The 21,825-nt window shown below is 38.8% G+C and overlaps 1 protein-coding gene across 3 annotated transcripts in view; it reads right to left on the bottom strand.

Moving 5' to 3' along the window:
• Positions 1-21,825, bottom strand: part of NCOA6 (nuclear receptor coactivator 6) — a 78,875-nt gene that overhangs the window by 21,978 nt on the left and 35,072 nt on the right. For all 3 annotated transcript variants that reach the window (XM_080924899.1, XM_080924901.1, XM_080924900.1), the window contains 6 exons: positions 20,382-20,504; positions 11,316-11,444; positions 9,475-10,374; positions 7,421-7,567; positions 2,727-3,843; positions 554-675 (listed from right to left, as the gene is read on the bottom strand). In XM_080924899.1, coding sequence (XP_080781025.1) covers positions 554-675; positions 2,727-3,843; positions 7,421-7,567; positions 9,475-10,374; positions 11,316-11,444; positions 20,382-20,504 — 2,538 coding nt within the window. The remainder of the gene's footprint in view (positions 1-553; positions 676-2,726; positions 3,844-7,420; positions 7,568-9,474; positions 10,375-11,315; positions 11,445-20,381; positions 20,505-21,825) is intronic.

Here is a 21,825-nt window from a genome sequence, read left to right as displayed (position 1 = left end):
TTAGACCAAGAAAAAAACAGGTGCAGAGAAATTGTGGTATCTGGTCTTAGTTCCATAATATTTGTACTATTCACTTTAAGCTATTAAGCTGACAGTAGTAGTTATATGAGTATTGCTTATGTTTTATAGTCACAATAATTTTATTTAAAAAGTCATCTTGTTTTAAGTCCCAGCAGTGGTTCTCTGCTTTGAGAAAGTGTCAGGAAGTAAGAATTACAGACAAGCAGGATAAGTGAGTAGATCTCTATATTATCCTATTTTATTCTGATGGCAACTAAAACTGCACTGCTAACCAAAAAAGGCACCTTCTATTCAGTCTGACTTGAGGACTTATGATGAAGACCGTTTAAGCAGGTTTGCAGTTGTGCATTTACATGTACCTACGGACGTTCTATTTGAAGCATTTACTTAACCAATGCAGAGCTTGCACAATATATTTCTGAAATAGTCTAGTTAGTAGACAGAGGATATTATTGCTTCACTGAAGAGAAAGAAGCCTTGTAAAGGAGTATACACAGTGCAAAATATATAATCTTAGCTAATATCCTATTACCTGGTGGCCGGTTTGAAAAGTCTGGCAGTTTGGGGCCTGTGTTGTCCAAGCTGATTCCTTGTTCTCCAGGTAATGACTGTTGATCAACTTCCTCTAGACCAGCTGGACGATTATCTGGGGTGCTAAGACATAAGTGGCACAGACTGAGTAAGCTGTATGAGGAACACAGGAACCCATTTTAAACAATGACAGTGTGCTTATGCGTTGCTCTGATTATTTGTATCTTTCTAGTCTGGATTCTCAAGAGTAACATGGCCATTTCATTAAACCTTAAAGTTCACTATCAGCTATAATTGCTCTTCCAGAGAATCCAGGTTCAATTCCCAGCACCACCATGGCAGCTCACAACCATCTGTCACTGCAGATCCAGGAAACTTGACACTCTTTTCTAGCTTCTGGTAGCACCAGATACAGAAGCATGTGGTGCACAGACACATGCAGCCAAAATACCCATACACATAAAAAATAAGAGGGACCCCCCCCCCCCCGCCCAGCATTTAACAGTTCCTTAAGCACAACCAAATCACTATGCCAACTTGTTCCTTATATAACTTCCCAATTATTTCAAATCATAAATAAAGTTTTGTGGTATCCTTCACTTAAAAAATATTTATGGCTAAAATACCCTCTCTTGTTATGGATAAGAAAACAAAGGTTCTGATAGTCTAAGATAGGTTTCATGGTAAGATAATGGTAGAATTGAAGGTAGGTTACATTCCTCCTAAGCCTACTGCCTCTCTTTCATAGGAACCTTGATGCTATTTAAGGTTCTTTTAAAAGTGTACTGAATTAACAATTCACCAGGAGGGTGGTGAAGACAGGAAAAATACATAATAATGGCAAATAAGTGTAATCTTATTTCTAGCCTACTGAGGGGAATAAAATAATTACTACCATTAAAAAAAGTTATTCAGCCAGCTTAATAGGGCTGGAAAGATGGCTTAGCATTGAAGATCACTGGCTGTTCTTCCAGAGATCCTGAGTTCAAGTCCCAGCAACCACATGGTGGCTCATAACCATCTATAATGGGATCTGATGACCTCTCCTGGTGTGTCTGAAGACAGCTACAGTGTGCTCATATACATAAAAAAACAAAAATAAAAAAACACACAAAAAAACACCAAAACCCAAGAAACCAGACAAGTTGGTAACAGCAGGAATTTAACTGAGGACTAGGTATAAAGAAAATAAGTTCGAATTCAGGAAAATATGTTATTAATATATAGTGATTGACTTCTAATATTTAAGATTTAAAAAGTAGCAAGTTACTACAATAGGCTAAAACTAAAGAACTAATAGAAAAGCTTGGACAAAGGCAGCTGGCTTTAGTTTGAACACTGAAGCTCATTTAGACAAAGCTCCCTTGTTCTAGTTTTCTTTGTCTCTTGTTCCCCCCATCCCGTCTTGCTCCCTTCCCTCTGAGGTCTCCCTGGATATCTCAAGCTAGGCTCCTGTCTCGCTTCAAGAGTGTTGAGATAGCAAGTGTAAGCTACCATACTTGGCCTAGCAATTTATCTCAAACTGTTTTATATTCATCAGTCACTAGTCCCTGTTGATAATGTCTCTGAACTCATTTTATGATTAAAGGCTGAAAATCTACCTCAATTGCTCAAGAAACATCTAGCCAAAAATGAGAAGCATAACTTAATATGTAGTTTTAGGCTATGAAACATAATTGTTAATTATCCTTCCTGTTGTGTCTTATGAAAGAGCTCCCCTGGGAAACATTTATATAAGGGAAGCTGACTGAAGCTCTTAGGGATTATAAGTGACTTTTAGATGCAGGCTGTCCCCACCAAACACATTCCCTCAATTCCCCAACAATCAGCATAACATTCAAGTCTGTGCTCTATGGAATGGCAGTGGAATAGCACTGGTCATTTTTCAGGCTGAGGGAGTGGTGAACACCTTTAATCTCAGCACTCAAGAGACAGAGGCAGGCAGATCTCCTGAGTTTGAGGCCAGCCTAGTCTACAGAGTGAGTTCCAGGACAGCCAAGGCTACATAGTAAAACCCTGTCTCAAAAACAAAACAAAACACCAAAAAAAAAAAAAAAAAAAAAAAAAAAAAAAAAAAAAAAAAAGAAAAAAAAAAAAAAAGAAAAAAAGAAAAAAACCTATCAATGAATGTCCACAGAAAGAGTCATATTTGAGGTAAACTGATTATAACCTACTTTAGATCTTGGTGACAATTTTTCTTCTTCCGAGGCGGTTTCTTCTTCTTCGGTTTATTTGCATTGGTATTATTTTGTTTATTGTTTACACCAAAATGGCCTGCAGAAATGTCACTTTGCAGTAAGTTGACCAACAATGGGCTTGTTAATGTTACATCCTTATTGACTGGAAAGCCTGGATTTTGACCACAAGACATTTGACTTCCATTGGGTGCACCACCGAATGGTGCATTGAAAGACACTCCATGGCCTGAGAAGTGGCTTCCCGAAGCACTGTTTCCCTGCATACTCTGCACATGTGGAGGGACCATGCTGGTTTGTTGCATGCTAACATCAGGCATCATCTGAGACAAGGTGACATCATTATTTGCTGTGGTAGCAGGATCAGTATGTTGCTGGGCCATGTGTGGGCTGGGTCCTGGCGGCCGCAGAACCTGCCCCTGAATCCCCATAACCTGAGATGGACTATTGTTCACAGGCCCTTGCTGAGGCAACATCTGTCCTGACATCTGTCCTGTGAATTGCACCATGTTTCCTTGCATATTCGGAGTTGGTCCCCTCATTATCTGTGCTGGTCCCGGCATGACATTGGATTGGTTCTGAGAGTTAAATTGTGCCTTATTCCCCTGCATCTGATTGGTCATTATTTGCTCTATCATTGGGTTCTGCTGGAGCAAAACTTGCCCCTGAGGCCCCATCATCTGGTTATGTGGTGCCATCATTTGTGGGCCCTGCTGGGGAAGCATCTGCTTGGGTGGGGTCATCCTTTGGGGTGAAGGTCCAAGATTTTGGTTTTGAGTATTCACCATCATCTGGCCCTGTGGCATAAGCTGGGCCCTTGAAAGAATCATAGGGTTTTGAGGGTTCAAAGTTCCTTGCTGCTGGGCCATTTGGCCCTGTGAGGGCACAATCTGTTGGTGCATGCCCATCAGCTGAGATGGTGGGCCCTGCTGGGGCTGGCCTTGCATGCTGCCCAGGGTCACCTGAGGAACCCCAGGGTTACCAGCCTGTTGGTTGTTTATGTTGCCATGAATTCCCATGAGGCTGGGTTGCATCATATTTGGTGGCCCGTGAGACACCTGCATCTGGTTTTGAGGAGGACCAGCTCCTTGACCACCTTAAGAAACAAAGACAAAGAATAAAAAATTATCATATTAAGATACTCAAATTACATTATGTAGAAAGGCACCCATCATCCATGTATGTAATAACTAACATAAATGTACATATTTAACACACTTTCTGTGAGTACTTTAGACTCTGGAGGTGTGTTACAGGATGAAGGTAATTGCTTACATCTTCCATAATCATAGACTAGGAAAAACATGTCTTTACTCTTATATAGTAATTTAAAGATAACATTAGAAAATAAAGTTTACTTTCAGATTCAATGAAGTATTATCAGTTTTATAACATGGCTTGTAACTACCGTATTGTGAATAAAATTTAAAAAGTATCAAGGGTTAGAACATGAGTCTCATTATGAGTAAACAAGGGGAACAAAGAATGTACCAGTGTCCTCTAGAAAAAAACTCAGGAACACAAAAAGACATTTAAAAATGCTTCTTTGAAAAGTAATTATGTCTTTCAAAGATTATGTGTATGAAATCTGGACGCTGCACTTTAAAGAAGATAGTATACAGTATTTCCAAAGGACAGGGTAGCTCTGCTCAAGTGACCTAGAACAGGAGAATGCTACAAGTTTAGTAATCCTACTCTGTGACAGTCTTTACTGGACCATATGGGACTTGTTCTAAGTTCTCTTTCAACCAAAGGTACTGTCGGTACGTCTGGCCAGCTGTATTGTTTACTGTTGGATCCTTGGAATTTTCCTATGGCTACTTGCTTTATCTCTAAGTCTTACTGTGGTACTAGACAGTGAACCCACAGCCTTCCACATACTTAGCATGAAGTCTATTAGAGTTACACTTTCAATCCACCCCACCCACTTTGACTGAGAAACCATCTGGCTTATTTTATCTGTTCTGTTGTGACAGGACCTCACTATATAGCACTGCTTTGGAACAATGCACTACACCACCTTTAACTACACCACTATGTTTGGCTTTATATTTTTCCCAGCTGAGCATAGTGGCTGATGCCTGTAATCCTAGCACCTGAAAAGCTGAGTCGAGAGAACTGTCATAAATTCAAGGGCAGCCTGAACTACATAGTAAAATCCTATCTCAAAACACCAAAAGTAGAAACAATAAACTTAAGTATGTACATGTGCATGGTGTGTACATGTGTGTTCGAATTCAAATGTGTGTGGTCTGTGCAGGTCTGTTTCCCAATCCCTGGGATTATAGGCCGTTGCTACACTCACTCAGTTTGTCTGGGTTCTTGGAATACAAACTGGTTCTTATGCTTTCACAGCAAGTTCCTTACTAATCAAACAACGTCCTATCTCTTTTTCAAAACAAAACAAAACAAAATAAAAACCAAACATTAAACAGGAGATATGAAGTGTCAATCTAATGAAGTTACAGAGCAGCCCATGCTCTAGCTTGGGAGAGAAGCAAAAACTGTTCATTCGTTACACTATTACATTTCTTCCTGAGTTTCAGGAATGCTTTCTAAACCAGCCTCATAAAGTCAAGCTTGAACTCCATAAACACTGCATATACAAGTATACAGTCATCTAAGCAACAATTATTTGATTATCGAATAACAACTAGGGTTATCCAGTTATTGATACTAAATCTAGTACTGATTAGATTTAGTATCAATAAAAAGGTTCCTTTTAGAGGCAAGAGACAAAAACATAAAAAAAAAAAAAAAAAACCCACATTTTTCCAGGAAGTAATAAAGTTAGCAGAACACTAAGACAGGGTAACGATAGAAAATGATAGGCAAGAGGAGAGCTGCTTTAAGTAGAGCAAATAGAGAGATGAAAACAATAGGTTCACACGAAAGTCTTCCTTTAAAAAATAAATAGCTGTGCCAGGGTGGAAGAATTACATATGTTTTAAAAATTATTTTCATTTCATGTTTACAGGTGTTTTGCCTGTATGTTTGTATACCATGTATATGCCTGGTGCCTCTGGAATCCCCTGAAGTTGGAGTAAGCCACCATGTGGGTAATAGGAAGCAAGCCTTGGTCCTCTGGAAGAGTACTCAGTGCTCAAAACTCTTTTTTTCAAAACTATCTCTCCAGCCCCAAGAATTATAAATTTTATGATTTTAAACTTCCTATAAAACACTAATTCTCATAACTCAGGAATGTAATTTTATATTAGCAGATAGGAAAAAGTCAAATAGTTCTGCTCTTCTCTCATCCTTCAAGAGACAATATGAGCTTTTTATTTATTAAGTCAAATATCTCTTCCCCAACCCCCGTAACAGGGTCTCTCTACATAGCCCTGGCTGACCTGGAACTCACTATGCTGGCCATGCTGGTTTTGAACTCAGAGAGATTCTCCCAGCTTTGCCTTGTAAATGCTGAGATGAAAGGTGTGTGCCACCATGCCCAGCCTCATCCTTTTCCTTTTTAACTTTTTAATTTTATTTATGTGTCTATATCTATATGAATGAATGGCACATGTATGTGTGTGTCCATGGATCCAGGAGGGTGTTAGGTCTCCAGAAGCCAGAACAACAGATCGATATGAGCTACTGATATGGATGCTGAGAACTGAACATAGGTTCTCTGGAAGAGCAGAGAGCCTTTTAAAACACTGAGCCATCTCTAGTCTCTCATTTTTATTTCTTAAAACATTAATTTTTTTACTTATTTATTATTACTGAGTATGTATGTGATGTGATATGGTGTGGTGGTGGTGTGTCCGTGCCTATGATGTATGTGTAATCAAATACGCCCATTAGCAAGGCCAGAACAAGCACTTTAACCCACTGTGGGCTCTAGAGTTTTTTTTTTTCTCATTCTCTAAGCAATTTACAATAAACATTGGGAGTTCAGGAAATTTTAAGCTAATTTAGAGCAAACTACTTCAATGGGAAAGGGCAAAGAGATTAGTCACTTAGTTCCTAAGCAACCAAAAGAAACCAAGCAACATGAAATTTGGGCTTTAAAAACTGCTTCAAAAAATACTTATTAGTCAATATACTATATGTTATTTCCACTTCAAACTTTCTTATATATACTATACTATTGGTACTGATTAAATTGGAAAAATGCCACACTACATACTAGAATTTAGATATCCAGCATGAATGAAGCTAATATGTACTATTACAGAGATTTTAAGAGTTGAAGATGTTCAAACATGCCATATACCTATGAGTTTACGATTTCCTTTCCCAGAAATGCCTTTTGCCTGAGCAAGCTCTAATCTAGGGGTCAGCAAGTCAGGTATGGCTGGTTTGGAAACAGCAAAGAATTGGGAGAACTATTCCCAGACTAAGCAGACTGAATAGTTGCAATACAGATCAAATGATCTAAGCTATTTACTATTTGGCCCTTTATGGAAAGAAAAGGAAGTGCTTGCATGCATGTGTGCGTGTATTTGTGACTTCTGTTCTAACTGAAGTTTCATTTCCTTTCCAAAGGTATTTCCTGATTCTTGAGAAATAACTTATTTTCCATATTTCAACCATCACCCCTAAGGTGTATGTGTTTGAAATTAAAGAGAAAGATCAGGACTTGCTAATTTTTATAACTCTATTGTCTTTCAAGGTATTCACCACCCAATCAATGCTCACTCAACACACATAACTAATAAAAGTAAACAAACCTGCATGCTGGACATTTTGATTTGCTTGCAGCTGAAGGGCTCCTGAATTCCCAGGGGTGGCTGCTGTGGTAGAAGGCACCTGACCTTGCATAAAGTTGGGATTGGCCTGTCCTGCTGAGAAGCCAGGTGGGAGGCGTTTAGGCATTCCTTAATAGAAAACAATGAGTAAGGCAGTTACCTAGCAAATTTATACTCTTGCTGAGATATGGAATGAATAAGGGAGGATGAGCTGCATGGAGTTTCCACTGGCTTAGCTCTCTCTGTCACACTGGTAGGATCTTTAATAATAAGGTTGGGAAAGATGGTTAAAAAAAACAACACAATCCCTTACATGAACACTGTCAAAATGAAAAGGAAATACTAAAAAATTTACACTTAGAACATGCCAAGGAAAAAATGTCAATCTGCTCCCTACATATGATCTGAGGCCACATCATAACAAGGTTGAAGGGCTCACTTTTCTCTGTCGTACAGTGGACTCCCCATATTTATATACTGTAACACAGGCACCAAAGGAGTATGCTAAATTCTCTCATATTCAAACATATTGATATGAAATACTACAAAAGAAAGAGTAGGGTCCCAATGAAGGATAGATAGATAATACTGTTTTTCCTTTGAGGAAAATGGATAACAATCTTTGCAGAAAAGTCTCCCTCCCTTCAGTGTTGTGCTTGTCTCTTTGGAAGAGACAAGAGTTCATAGGAGTTCAAAGAGAGGCTGTGTCTCCCCTAAGATCTGCTGTGACTGACAGCTACGGTGCAGAACCCACGCTCTCATAGAGCCTTGCTCAAGTTTACATCCTTTCAGGAAAGCCTAATTTCAGAAAGCAAGTTTGCCATAAGAAGAATCTCAGATCCACTTGTGTGTAGCACAGGTCTTGATGTGGCCAGACCACCTACGTGAGGTATCAAGTGTTCTACGAAAGCGACAATACCTAAAGCTCACTTCAAATTTATTAGGGCCACATTTTAATGCCCTCAAAGACTCTGTAGACAAATATGCATTTGTCCTTCCATTAGCAGCAGGTCCCCATTTACATGCTCCCATACCATGTCTGCAGCAGCAATGTTCTTACATTTTCTAACAACATCTTAGAAATAATATTAGAGCCCGTATTTCAGCAAAATCAATTACAAGAGAGAAAGAACTGATGAGCAACTTAATTTCACCAGGAACCATGGGAGCATGCCTACTATGTTGCACTAAGGATGCGAGGGTTTTTTTCTGGGTAGGCAATGGGTGTCTTGGTGGGGGTATGCTTATCGGATGGTAGTTTTACTGAACTCTCTATACCTCACTGAAAAGCTCCAAGCACAGTCATGTGCACGAGGTCATGATTAATAAGAATAAATAATAAACATGGAGATGGATAAGTTTTACTGGAATCGTTTTACCTCTCACACATTAAGCTCCATTGCTTTTTCTTCATACAAGAGGCACCTTACAAAATAAATAAATAAATCTCCTTTAGGTATAACTAGTGGAATTCCCTCTCTAAGGAGCAGGCATTGGCATTATAAAACTATAAAAGTAATGATTTTTGAACTTAGTCCCCTTTAATACTTTAATCAAACTTAAAACCACCATGCGTACTCTTTTACTAACTAGGATTACTGAGATTGCTAAGTAGAAGGGCACTGTCCCCAATAAAGCTTGTACTTATCCTTTCATTTCTGCTCCACTGTATAACCTTAACCCTTCTACAAATGACAAGTTTAACTACTAATGAAACATATGTTTGGTCTGGACATTTCAATTTACTAGCATAAAATTAAGTAAAAAATAGTTTGAAACAAATGAACATCTCTATTTTCAATTTTACCTGCATTTTTATCCAGAGAGCTAGCTTATATTTAACCAGTAAGATGTTACATAGTATATCAAGATAAAAATACATTAAGGTAACTAAGTTATATCAAGTGTCATCACAATTATCACAAACCAAATGTTTACACCCTTATTTCACTCCCTCCATAATACTAAAAACTGACATTCTACTCAAATCTATCTCCAGGAAATTTACCAACACAAATAGCTTCAGTGTTCCTCACCTCCTAGGCTTGGATGTAAACTCTGTGGCCCCTGGTTTGGTGGTTGCTGCTGCATCACCATGAAGTTAGGTGGCACATTTCCCTGTTGAACCATAGGATTCCGACCTGGAGAGCTGACAGGCTGCTGAAATCCCTGGGAAAGTGGGTTATTTTGAGGCGGCCTTGGTCCCATCTGCTGCTGAGTTTGGTTAACCGTTGGGGAGGATGCAGGGGATCCCTGCTGGAAGGAGGAGGGTGAGGAGGCAGGAGACTTGTTGGTGAGGTGGGGCTGTTGCAGGGGGGTTGGAACCCTGGAGGGCCCTCCCTGCAAGCTCTTCATCTGAGGAGCTGTGAACTGGCCTGGGTTGTTTATTTGAGGAAAGTTTGTATGGGCTTGTGAGGCTTGTTGGCTGCCAAAAGGATAAGGAGGGGGAGGGTGAGAAGGTGTCTGTACCGTGGCTAAGGAAGGTCTTGCCTGAAGTTGCGCTTGCATTGGGCTAGGCAAGGGAGCCTTCTTCCACCCTTGATTTGTAGTCATTGTGCCCAGAGATCCCTGGGCTGGTGGAGGCTGTAAGGCTCCAGAAGGCAGCTGGTTCCAGCCTGGAGGAACAGGCACCTGAGTTGGAGCAGTAAACTGTGGTCGAATCCCCTGTGGCTGTTGCTGCTGATGTTGTAGAGGTCTAGTCTGCAACTGTTGCTGCTGTTGTTGCTGTTGCTGCTGCTGCTGCTGCTGCTGCTGCTGCTGCTGCTGCTGCTGCTGCTGTTGCTGCTGTTGCTGCTGCTGCAGCTGGGGAAAATTAGCTGGGTTCATTTGTCTGTTCACAGGAACAGGCTGCATTGGGTGATGCGCTGGAGGTAAAGATCCTGAGGGATGACTCTGTTGCTGTATATGGATTCCAGAGAGAAGTGGATCCATTGCATCTGTTTAAAGACAGTGAGCAATAATTAACCTACTGGAACCCAGATCTTAACACACTGGGTTGGATCTGCTGATACCACTGATATTACCACGTTTATGAGTTTCTTCTAAGTACCAACAGCTATAAAGAAGAATCCTGCCTTAATGACAGCTTATGGCTCATTAGTGCATCAAACAAAATATAGATAACAACATTTTCAAATTTTTATTCTGGATAATTATTGTTATAGGAAAACAAGATAAAATAGTCAACTAGGTTTGGGAAATGCTAAACTTAGATTTCAGACAAGTTTCTTCTTTATTGTAGGAAGCTTAGTGCTATAACATGTTAACTTAAAAAACATTTACCAAATTCATATGACTTCAAAATTCTGTCATGATGTGCCTTACAGGACTAAGCATCCCAAGGTATATTATGGTAGTTTAAATGGAAACGATCTCCATAGCTTCATAGGGAGTGGCACATAATTAGGAGGTGTGACCTTATTGGAAGAAGGGGGTGTCACTAGGGATGGGCTTTGAGGTTTCAGGACTGAAGCCATGCGCAGTGTCACTCTCTTCCTGTCATCTGCTGATTCAGATCTACAACTCTTAGCTACTTCTCCAGCACCACGTTTGCCTGCACATTACCATGCTCTAAACCATGGACTAACCTCTGAAACTGAAAGCCAGCCCCAGTTAAATGTTCTCCTTTATAAAAGTTGCTGTAGTCATGGTGTTTCTTCACAGCAGTAGAAACCCTAACTAGGACAGCATTGAGAACACTGGAGAAAAGCTGATAAAATAACAAGAAATTCTGAGAAGAAATGTTGACATTTTGTTGCAAGAATTCATGGTAAATTTTGGAGCTGAGCAGTTAGGAATTCAGCCTCAGTGGCTGGATCTCAGTGATATCTCTTAAGTAATTCCAGCGTCTTTAATCCCAATGGCTGGAAGACACTACCTGACTGCGAAGCAGGGCGAGGAGTCCTGGGTTGCAGCTCTGGACTGGGGCCTGGTGCCATCATAGAAGATGCCATGTTCCCACCCTGGGGCATCATAACAGTGGCAGGGCTTGTCATCCTTATTAGTCCTAGAAGAAGAAGAAAAACCTGAAATAACGTTCTGGAATTGGTATATTTGTATGTGTGTCTCAGCTTATAATCTTTTCATTTTAATGACATAACTTAAAAACATTAAAAGATATAAAATTTGTCTTTTCAGAACTATTTTTAGATTTAAAAGTTTTTCTGTTTAGATGTATGTACACCACTTACATAACTAGTATTTGTGAACACCAGAAGAGGTGTTGGAGTTCCTAGAACTAGTTACTATGTGGGTGCTGGACACTGAATCCTGATTTTCCAGAAAAGCAGGCATTCTCAACTGCTGAGCCCTCTGTATTTTGAGACAGAGTTACATAGCCCATGTTTACTTGTTACATAGTCCAGGCTGGCCTCAAACTCTTGGAAACACTCCTGCCTCATCCTCTCAAATGCTGGGATTACAGGTGTGTAATCTAGTTCTAGTTTTTTTAAAAAAAAAATATTAAGAATATGTTTGTTTAAACTCTTCACATTTTGAAAATCGCTTTTACCTGTCCTTTTCTTAAAAGAATTATTCACTTATTTGAACCAGGGTCTTGTGTAGCTTAGGCTGGCACCAAACTTACTATATGGATGAAAGTGACCTTGATCTCTGGATCCTCCTGCCTCTACTTCTCAACTGCTCAGATTATAAACATGGATCAGTAGGCTGGGTTTTATGCAGTGTTTGAGAATGAACCCAGGCTTTATACCTGCTGGGCAAACCCTTCACTCCAGCTTAGTCACTCTTTATAAAGAAACATACGGTGCTGCTCCTTAATTATAGTTTTTATTTACTTACTTCTGTTCTCAATTTTTTTTTCTTTTGAGATAAGGTCTCATTATGTAGCCTTGGCTGGCCTAGAACTTGCTATGTAGATCTGGCTGGCTTCAAGCTCAGACCCACCTGCCTCTGCCTCCCGAGTGCTGGGATTAAAGGTGTGCGTCACCAATTTTCCCAATTCTTAAGTCAAACATTTAGATTGTTGGTTTTTGGTTGATGTTCACCATTGATACTCAAGAATCTTCCTTCCAACTTTATAATGAACATATTTCACAAAATCTGATTGATATATAATATTTTCTCACTACTCTACACTAAAATTCTTAACACTTTTCAATTTCTATCATGATTACCTTTTCAAATCATTAAAGCATTTATAATATACTTCTAAATTTTTGAAACTATGGGGCCCTTTGTATTACTTATTTTGTCACTTAAGTACATTCTGATTAGGCAGAGAATTGATAGGACATTGTCCCATGGTATTTATTGAAACTTACTTTTGACAACATGGTCAACTCATACAAATATTCCATTTATGCTTGAAAAGATCAAGAACTCTGGAATTAAGACTACATAATTTCTATACATGTCCATTATAAAGCTCTTTGGGGGTTAGGGAGGGCAGATAATCTATGTAGCCTTGATTGGCCTTGAATTCAGAGATCCACCTGCATCCTAAGCATTGAAATTCAAAGTGTTATGCCACAAGGCATGGCTCATTCTATAAAACGTATCATCATGTCATTCAACCTTTTTTTTTTTTTTTTTGAAGTTCTCAGATTTTATTAAGTAAAAGATAGGAAAATAATTAAAATGCAAATAATATAAAAACTGGCCAGAACTGAGCAGACACCCCACAAAACAAGATGCAAGGGTTAAAATTAGAATGATTAACATCACCAAAAATTACTGAGAATAAATATCATTAGGATAATCTGTATTGTAAAAACCCCTGTCCTTTTCTCATCGAACTATAAATGTACAACTATCCTACAGCCAGCAAATCTATCTTTAGTTCTTTGCCCAGAGAAGGGAAAATAGCCTATAGACATGCTTGTCCAAGAATATTCCTGCCTGCTTTAATCAGGATCAATAGTCAGTAAACCAGTATCTACCAATAAGCTGCCATATTTTCACAAACATAACCTGCTCACCACGAGAAGAAATGAATCCTTGAAACCCACGACAAAACAGATGCAGATCATAAATGTCAAGTTAAACAAAGTCATAAATAAATGCAGGTGTACAAATTGCATGGCTCAATTTATATAAACTCCACACTAATCCACAGTAATAGAAATCTTAACTGCAGCTATGTCTGAAGAAATACAGAGATCAGCTGTGACCTTAGAAAACATGTCGAGTGATAGAAATAATCTCATCTTGATCTGCATTTGAATTAGATGCATCTATACATTTGGCCAAAATTCATCATGCATCTGAGATCTGTGCATTTTAGTACATGTATATTATTTTTTTCTTATAACTTTATTAAAAAACAGAGATACATGTACAGATTTTTAAAAGCATTTTGGCACAAAACTATATGAATATACTTTTGTTAGTATTTGATTTTTTTAAAGGTTTGATAGTATGCATTGAAATCTTACTATTTACTGAAATTATTTTTAATCATTATTTTTATGTTTGATTCATCAATTACTAATAGATGTTAAATTTTCCAAGATGTGGTATTTCCATGTAATTTTTATATATTCAGAGGCTAGGTTATTAAGTATATAAAAATTTAGCTATATTCTTGGTAAATTTCTGTTAAAGTGGTCTTTTTCACTTATATGATTTTTCTCTTTTATTGCTATCATTTGGGGTACTAGGGACTGAAGACTTTGCATATGCTAAACAAGTGTTCTAGTACCAACCTACACGTGTAAGACTTTTTAATTTTGGGACAAGAGCCTAAATTGCTCCAGCAGGCCTTCGGGATGCAATTACTAGACCTCAAGTTTAAGGTCCCCCTAAGTGGGTACTAGGCAGGTAGAATTAAAGGCAAATAGCACCATGCCAGATAATATCCCTTCTTGTTTCCTTTTCTTTTGAGACAGGGTCTAGATATGTATCCCTTGCTGTAGGGAACTTGCTTTGTAGTCCAGGCTAACCTCAAACTCATAGAGATTCATTTGCTTTGGCCTCCCAGTGCTAGAATTAAAGGCATGTACCTGGTTTTGATCCTTTTAGTTTTAATTTTAACATCTGCTTTGCCTAGTTGAAAAATTATTATTATTTTTAGTTACTATTTATCTAGCTAGCTTAATTTTATTTTTAATTGACTTTAATGAGTCCTTACATTTTAAACAGTTTTCTAAATAGTACAGAGCTAAATCTGAGATTATTATTCTAACTAATCACTTCTATATTATTAGTGTTCACAATTCATTTACTTTTATTGCCAATTACTGGTGTATTCTCATTTATCATTTACTCTACGACTTATATCTACATTATTTTTTTCTCCCTGTGCTATACTGTTTTATTTTTCATAAATTCTACTGGATTTTTTCACTATACCGTTCCTTTTGACCAGTCTATTACTTCCTAGATGTTGCACATTCTATTTTATTGTTATCTAAAGTGTCAACAGGCAAACCTGACCTAGGGTGTATTTGGCTGTCATATTACTAAGTCGGTCTTATGTAGGCTTACCTATGTTTACCAGTTACTAGCTCATTATTCTTTCATTTTAGTTCAGTTTTCCTTCTTCCTGAAATGTAGCCTTGAGCAGTTCAATTAGCAAAGATCTGTTAGCAAAGACCTTTTTTTTTTCCTGACCAAGGGAGAAACTATATTGGGCCCCGAGTTCTAGTTTTCTTTCCTCCGAGGTTTTGGTTCCATGTAGTCACTCAGTACAGTGGGCAGCAGTGAGACCCACTCTGTGCCCAGCAGGGACATCTCTTTGGATAGTGGAGAATTTGCCAATGTACTGGTGGTTACAACCTCCAAAGGGATGTTCCTCAGGACTATGGCCACACCCTGTACATGTAACTAGCAGTTCTTCTTGCCTTTTTCTTGTGGTATGCAGGGCTTACCTTTAAGATAGGTTTGTCAATCCTGGCATCAGTAATAGCTTTGTTGGCCTTGAAAATTACCTCAGACCCCAAAGGCAGCTTTACCTGGGTCTCCTTGGTCTTCGGGTTATGAGAGACGACTATGGCATAGCTCCCAGGGGTTCACACCAATTTGCCTCTGCCCCAGGCATGCCCCCAGAAAACACACAATTGTGCCCACAGACAAAACACTGCTGATATAGAGCTGGACCTTTCTGCCATAGTACAAACTGTCCAGGGTGGATTCTCTGCATCGATGAATGGCTCCATCTGATTCTTAAATCAGCAGGAAAAGTGAAGGATCATATTCATAAAGGGAGTGCAGCAGACAAGGTAACAGATGTCTTTTACAGAACCCTGAATATAAAGGTCCAGACATGCAGGTGCAAGGTACAAAGAACCAGCACCTTTCTTCTGCTTTCTACCACAAGGCCCTCGGTGGTCAGGTCAGCTAGCCAGCATGCTGGTAAATGTTCTTAAGTCTTTGAAAACTCCTGTTGTTCTACATCTTTTGATAGGTTTAAAATTCTAGGCTCCTAATTATTTCCTTAGCATTTTGGAAATACTGTTCTAAGGTTTTCTGATTTCCAATGTTCCAGTTGAGAAATGAGCTGTGAATTTGACAGTCTTTCCTCTGTAAACAATGGCACTTTGAGGGTGGTTGGGTGTCTTTAACACTGTTTTTCACATCTGTACTTTACAATATGGTTTAGATATGGATTTATTTGTGATGCTCAGCATTTCTGGTATCCTGATACGAAGAAAATGTGTTATTTTGAAAAAAATCAGTTCTGAAAATTTTCAGGTATTCTTTAACACTGTCCCTCAGTTTCTTCATCTTCTGGAGCTCTTTTAAACAGCACTATAGACCTTCTGGTCCCGTCCTTCAAGTGCTTCATATTTCCACCACTTCTCTCCTGCATTCTGGGTGTGTTCTTCAAATTCTCCTTCAAGTCTAGATATTTCTAATTTACTGAGTAAATTATTCATTTGATGTCTTTTTTTAATAAGTTCTGTGCCTCTCTTCAAACATATTTATCATACTCTGCTAATATCTTTTTCTTATGGTTTTTGTAATTTTAAATATACCAATATTCTTACTGTCTAAAATTCCCAAAACTGGACATTTAACCTTAAAATTCATGAACTTAGTGCAGACTTGACATCACAGCAGGTTTGAGCTGAGCGTCTGTAACAGCCTGGGGTGTGAAAGTGCTCCTCCAAGGACAGCATGGGGTCTTATCAGTCTAGCACCACTCAAGGCTTGATGGCAGGTTAGCTGCCCCAGGTCATTTTAGTCACATATGTTCAACACAAAAACAGTTAGAGAAGACAACACCAAAAAACACCAGCCTTCAAAGAAAGCCCAGGCCAAGAAAGGCAGATACCCATCCATCCCCGTGTCAAAGGTAACTAGCAGTTTTAGAATCTACCTTCCCTGGAAAGTCTAGCTTCATGCGCAATTCTTAAATTCTAACTTCATTCTTCATGAGGCCTTCCAAGCAATCCAAATCACTTGATTCTTTAGGGTCTTCATGATTTTTTTATGTTTTGTTCCTTCTTCCCACTTCCCCTCTTCAAAGACAGTCTTGATATACAGCTCAGACTGGTCTGGACCAGTCCCTATTGCTGGCATTACCAAGTCTTGTGCTTCAACACCAGTAATTCATCACTGTTCACATTTTCATATTCAATTTTGGTTTTTCTCTGGTAAGTTCTTTTGCTTCTTAATATCTTAGTTATACATTAAAAGTTCTAGTTAAAGATAAGACAATAAACAGTCATCTGTTGAAACCAGATCTACTTCTGTGGAATCCCACCCCATTTTCAAAGATGACAATTAGAAAGAACATTCATGAACCAGATGCAGCAGTATACACATGAAACCTCAACACTCAGAAGACCTTTTAAAAAAGACAGGAGGATAGTAGCAAGCTCAAGGCTAGCCTGGTCTATATAGCCATTTTCAGGAGAGAGCTATACAGTGAGAACCTGACTAAAAACAAAACACAACAAACAAACAAGAAACAAGAACACTCTCTTGGCATGCAGAACAGATCTTGGAGCTGCTTATTCCCAGAAATTTTATAGGACACACTGACTGCATGCTCAGCAGTAACATGCTAACATGCATTTCTGGTACTATGTGGGAATTTGAACTAGATCTGTGATTCCTACTGTAAGTAATATCCAAGAGATATCTAGAACATCTTAATTTATCAGTTAATCTCAGCACTACTTTCTTCTCTTTAGCTGGCACGATTAGAAGAAAGAGATGCTCAGTGGTAAAAGCTAAGGATGTTACTAAACATACCACAATGTGCAAGACAGCTACCACAACAAAAATCATTGACCTCGAATACCAACAGCTAAGAATGAAAACCTGTCATTAAATGATTATCCTCACAAACCTTGGTACTCTCTAAGGGGATGAAAAATGGGCTATAAATTTTGATGTAGTTGCTTTCTATTGTCAGTGTTAAGTGAAGAAAGTGGTGCTGAGATTAACTGATAGAGATGTTCTAGAGACATAACTCTAAAATTACTTAATACTGTTTAGAGAAAATGTAAGGCTTCTTTCTCTAGGAATACTTCTCTAATTTAACCTACTATTAAACTTCACATGCATCCATGAAGGCCCAACAAACAAGTGAGAAAAAAAGGACTTGTAAAATATAGATAGCTAGTGTAAAAAAATACCTAGAGGTTAAAATGTCATGGTAACTATAAGTCATCATTAACTTATTAGTCCTGGTACTTTATGTTGTAAATGATCATAATCAGTAACCTCCATTAAATACCAATTTATTTTCTTATTGGATATATTTTATTTACATTTCAAATGTTATACCCTTTCCTGGTTTTCCCTCCATAAACTTCCTATCCCATCTCCCCCTGCTGTTATGAGGGTGATCCCCCACTCACCCACACCTACTCCTTACACCTCTCCACCCCGACATTCCCCTACACTGGGGCATTGAGCCTTCGCAGACCCAAGGACTTCTCCTCCCACTGAAGTCCAACAAGGCCATCCTCTGCTACATATGCAGCTGGAGGCATGGGTCCGTCTATGTGTGCTCTTTGGATGGTGGTTTAGTCCTTGGGAGGTCTGTACCCAATCTCAACCTAAAGTATCAATATTTTCTATGGGGTAATGAACTTACAGCACTGTAACACTAGCCAGACAGTACATGTTGTAATTAGCACGCTGGCATCAGTGCCACAGGTATCGTAACATTTCTGGACTTGATAGAATCTCTAACATTGTTTCTAGGGTATAATTAAAGATGTTTCTGGTCACCTATGACCAGAAAACATTAATGCTTGAGGGCAGGAGTTCAGATGAAGAGTCCCTGGCTTGCTTTCATGGGAGCATTTCTTTACTAATGACAAGGCAGCAAGGGTCTTCAGCTAGGGTCAGCAGTGGCAGCAGTACAAACTGTGATTTCTTATCAAACCGCCTTAACACTTGCTCAGAGCTGTATGGGGGGGCAGGTCTATACGTAAGTTTCTAGGTTAGATATTTTCCATTACTTGGATGGAACTTCATATCAGTCCAATAGCATTGATTGTGACAGATTCAGAAAAAGGATCTTGAGAGCTGTGAATACAGATGTAGTTCCACAGAAGACATCTTGCCAGTGCATATGTGAGAAAAATTAAGAAATGTTTGCTTTATAGGAGAGCTCATATACTATCAAGCATAAGCTCCAAAGGCTGTAGGCCTTATCTCATCTTAAAAGATGCAATACGTTTATTATATTTCAGGGAAATAAAAATATATACTATATTTGCCTGAAATATAGTAAATGCTTGAGGTAAACAGAAAATGATTGGCAGTATAAAAATCTAACTTTAACTCTATGCCAAAATTCTTTGGTTTTTGTTTTTGGTATTTTGCATGTACCACTATGCTTGTGTCAAGTTCTTGCTTACAGTTCAAAACAGCAGTTTATTAATGAACTTCCTCTACCTTTCTGTATTTAAAAAAAAAGTATTTTATATGTATGAATATGCCTGGTGCCTGTGGAGATCAGAAGAGGGCACCAGATTTCCTGAAACTGAAGTTAGATTATTGTGAGCTACCATGTGGTTACTGGGAACCAAACCCAGCACCTCTACAAAAACAACAAGTGCTCTCAACCACCAAATTATCCTTCTAGTCCCCTTTGCTGTGTTTTTTCAAACAGTACTATGGCTGTCAGAGATGGAGTGAGTGACTATGTATAGTTTTATGCTCCTACTCCACAGCAGCTGTGCCTTTCTGTTTTATTTGAATAAAACTCCATAAGCTTCTAAACTTTCAAACTACTAGTTCAGTTAAAAAATAAGAAACCATCAACAAACCAAGGACCTGAGAGTGAGGACACATCTGGAATGCAAGTCCTCTTCTACTTGACCTTCCTTTCTAGGAATCCCAGAACTTCCTAGCTTTAAAAGGAAGAGCCAACTCAATTCTAATGTCTTATAATCAGAGAGTACTGAGTTTAATCTCTGAAGGAGAAATTCTGAGATTATTAGAAAAGGAAGTAACCCACCTGTACCTCTTTTGAACTCTTCCCTCCCACTTTGAGCATGTGATCATTCTGCCTTAGCCTCTTGAGTGATGAGAGAGCACAGGCATGCCCACTACTTCCAGCCAACTCCCTCAAGTTCTAAATGCATAAAAACAAATTATTACATAACACGAAAATCCCACAGAGGACACAAGAACTCTGTTTACAGACCCTCAGGCACAGAGAGAGAACAAGGTGGAAAGCTACATTCTCTACAAGTTATAATAAACATTTTAAAGATGGAAACTGTTTTACTTATTTCTATTTCCAACACTTAGCATAGGTCTTATCACATACTAGGTACTTAACAAATGTTTACTCTATGGCTTAGTGCTCATCAGACTTTTTAGCCAAAGACTATAAAGACCATAGCCTTATGCTTTTTTACTGTTACCTTTCTGAGAATAATTCATTTTTCTGAGTAAATAAAAGTGAGCATGCTGTATACCTCATCTATATAGCAAGACTCAATATCTTAAGAAACCAAGCTCCCAAAACGAAACTGGTAAAATGTCACACAAAATGAGTAGGAGGTCTCACCTGGACCACTTGCCATGGGAAATCCTGCCTCCATCCTAACGGAATTTCCGGATGCAACGGGTCCATTCATTCTCACATCTTGGCTTCGGTTCTGACCCAAAGCCAGGTTGATAGCACCTTCCCCTGAAAATGGAAATAGCCAGAGTAAAATGTAGGTTTAGTTTAAAGACAGTTACATAACAAGTATTTTTTCTGGTTTTGAAGAATTATACTAAGTTACCACTACAAAAAGGGATAGCTCAGCATTATAACCCCAACCTAACCCCTTATTGTATATATAGTTCAATCTAGCTCTGAACTCCCGACTTTCCAGCCTTGCTCTCCAGAATGCTGGAATCACAGCAAACCGAAACCCGGCCTATGCAGCTTGTTCCAGCTCAGCAAGCACAAGATGACCACAGTCAGTTCTCAGTCATTAATGGAGTTTAGTGTCAGAGGGCTTCAAAGTCTCAACAGTTATTTTTCAAAATCAGCCCACAAATTGTGTGTGGGCAGGGGCAGGATGGAAACAAGGGAGAGAACAGGAAGAAACTCAGAAACTCAAAATTCTTGATTCCCTTCTGGGAGTTTATAATTAGAAGATAAGAGGTATGAAGTTTAATGTGGAAAGAAGGCAGGGTAGTATGGACACTGCAATACTTGGGTGCAGAGACCCTGGAGTACTTGTGAGGAAATTACCATTTTCTTTTAATAACTGCACTATAAAAAGGTTTCCAGGTATTGTGAGTGTAAGTCAGGTGGCAGAGTCCTTGCTTAGCATGCACAAAGCACTGGGTTCTACCCTAATATTGCATAAACCTAGTGTGTTAGAACATGTTTGTTATCCAAGCACCTCAGAGGTGGAGGGAAGATTATTAGTTTAAGATTGTGCTCAGCAGCACAAGGCATTGAAGGCTAATGGCAACACAAAACCCTATCTAAAAAAAACAAAACAAAAAAACAACAACAACAACAACAAAAAAAAAGCCACAAAGAACAAAGAGATCCCTACAGCCTTCTGGTGGAGATGTCACGTAATGGGAAGCAGAGAAGTCTCTCCAAACCACCTCTGTGACAAAAGATAAGAACATTTACATATGTTTTTAATGGGCTATGCTGGGGACTGAATCCTTGTACATGATAAGCATGTGCTGTACCAACGCATTTAATCTCCTATATTTGTTTTTAAGATGAATTTTATGTGAGACTTTTGCCTCCAAGTATATATGTGTACCACATGCATACAGAACCCAAAGAAGTCAGAAAGAGTGTTGGAATTATGATAGTTGTGAGTCACTATGTGGATGCTGGAAACCAAACCCAGGTCTTCTGCAAGAGTAGCAAATATTCTTAACTTTGAGCCACCTCAAGATGGCTCATCTGAGTTTCGCTAGTAGGTAGAATCACTGGAATTCTTTCATTAAACAGTTTCTAAGGAAACTTAACATTTTTTATGATTTATTTA

The sequence above is a fragment of the Micromys minutus genome, assembly GCF_963924665.1.
Source record: "Micromys minutus genome assembly, chromosome: 11".
Classification (NCBI taxonomy): domain Eukaryota; kingdom Metazoa; phylum Chordata; class Mammalia; order Rodentia; family Muridae; genus Micromys; species Micromys minutus.
This window is presented reverse-complemented; position numbering and strand designations above follow the sequence as displayed.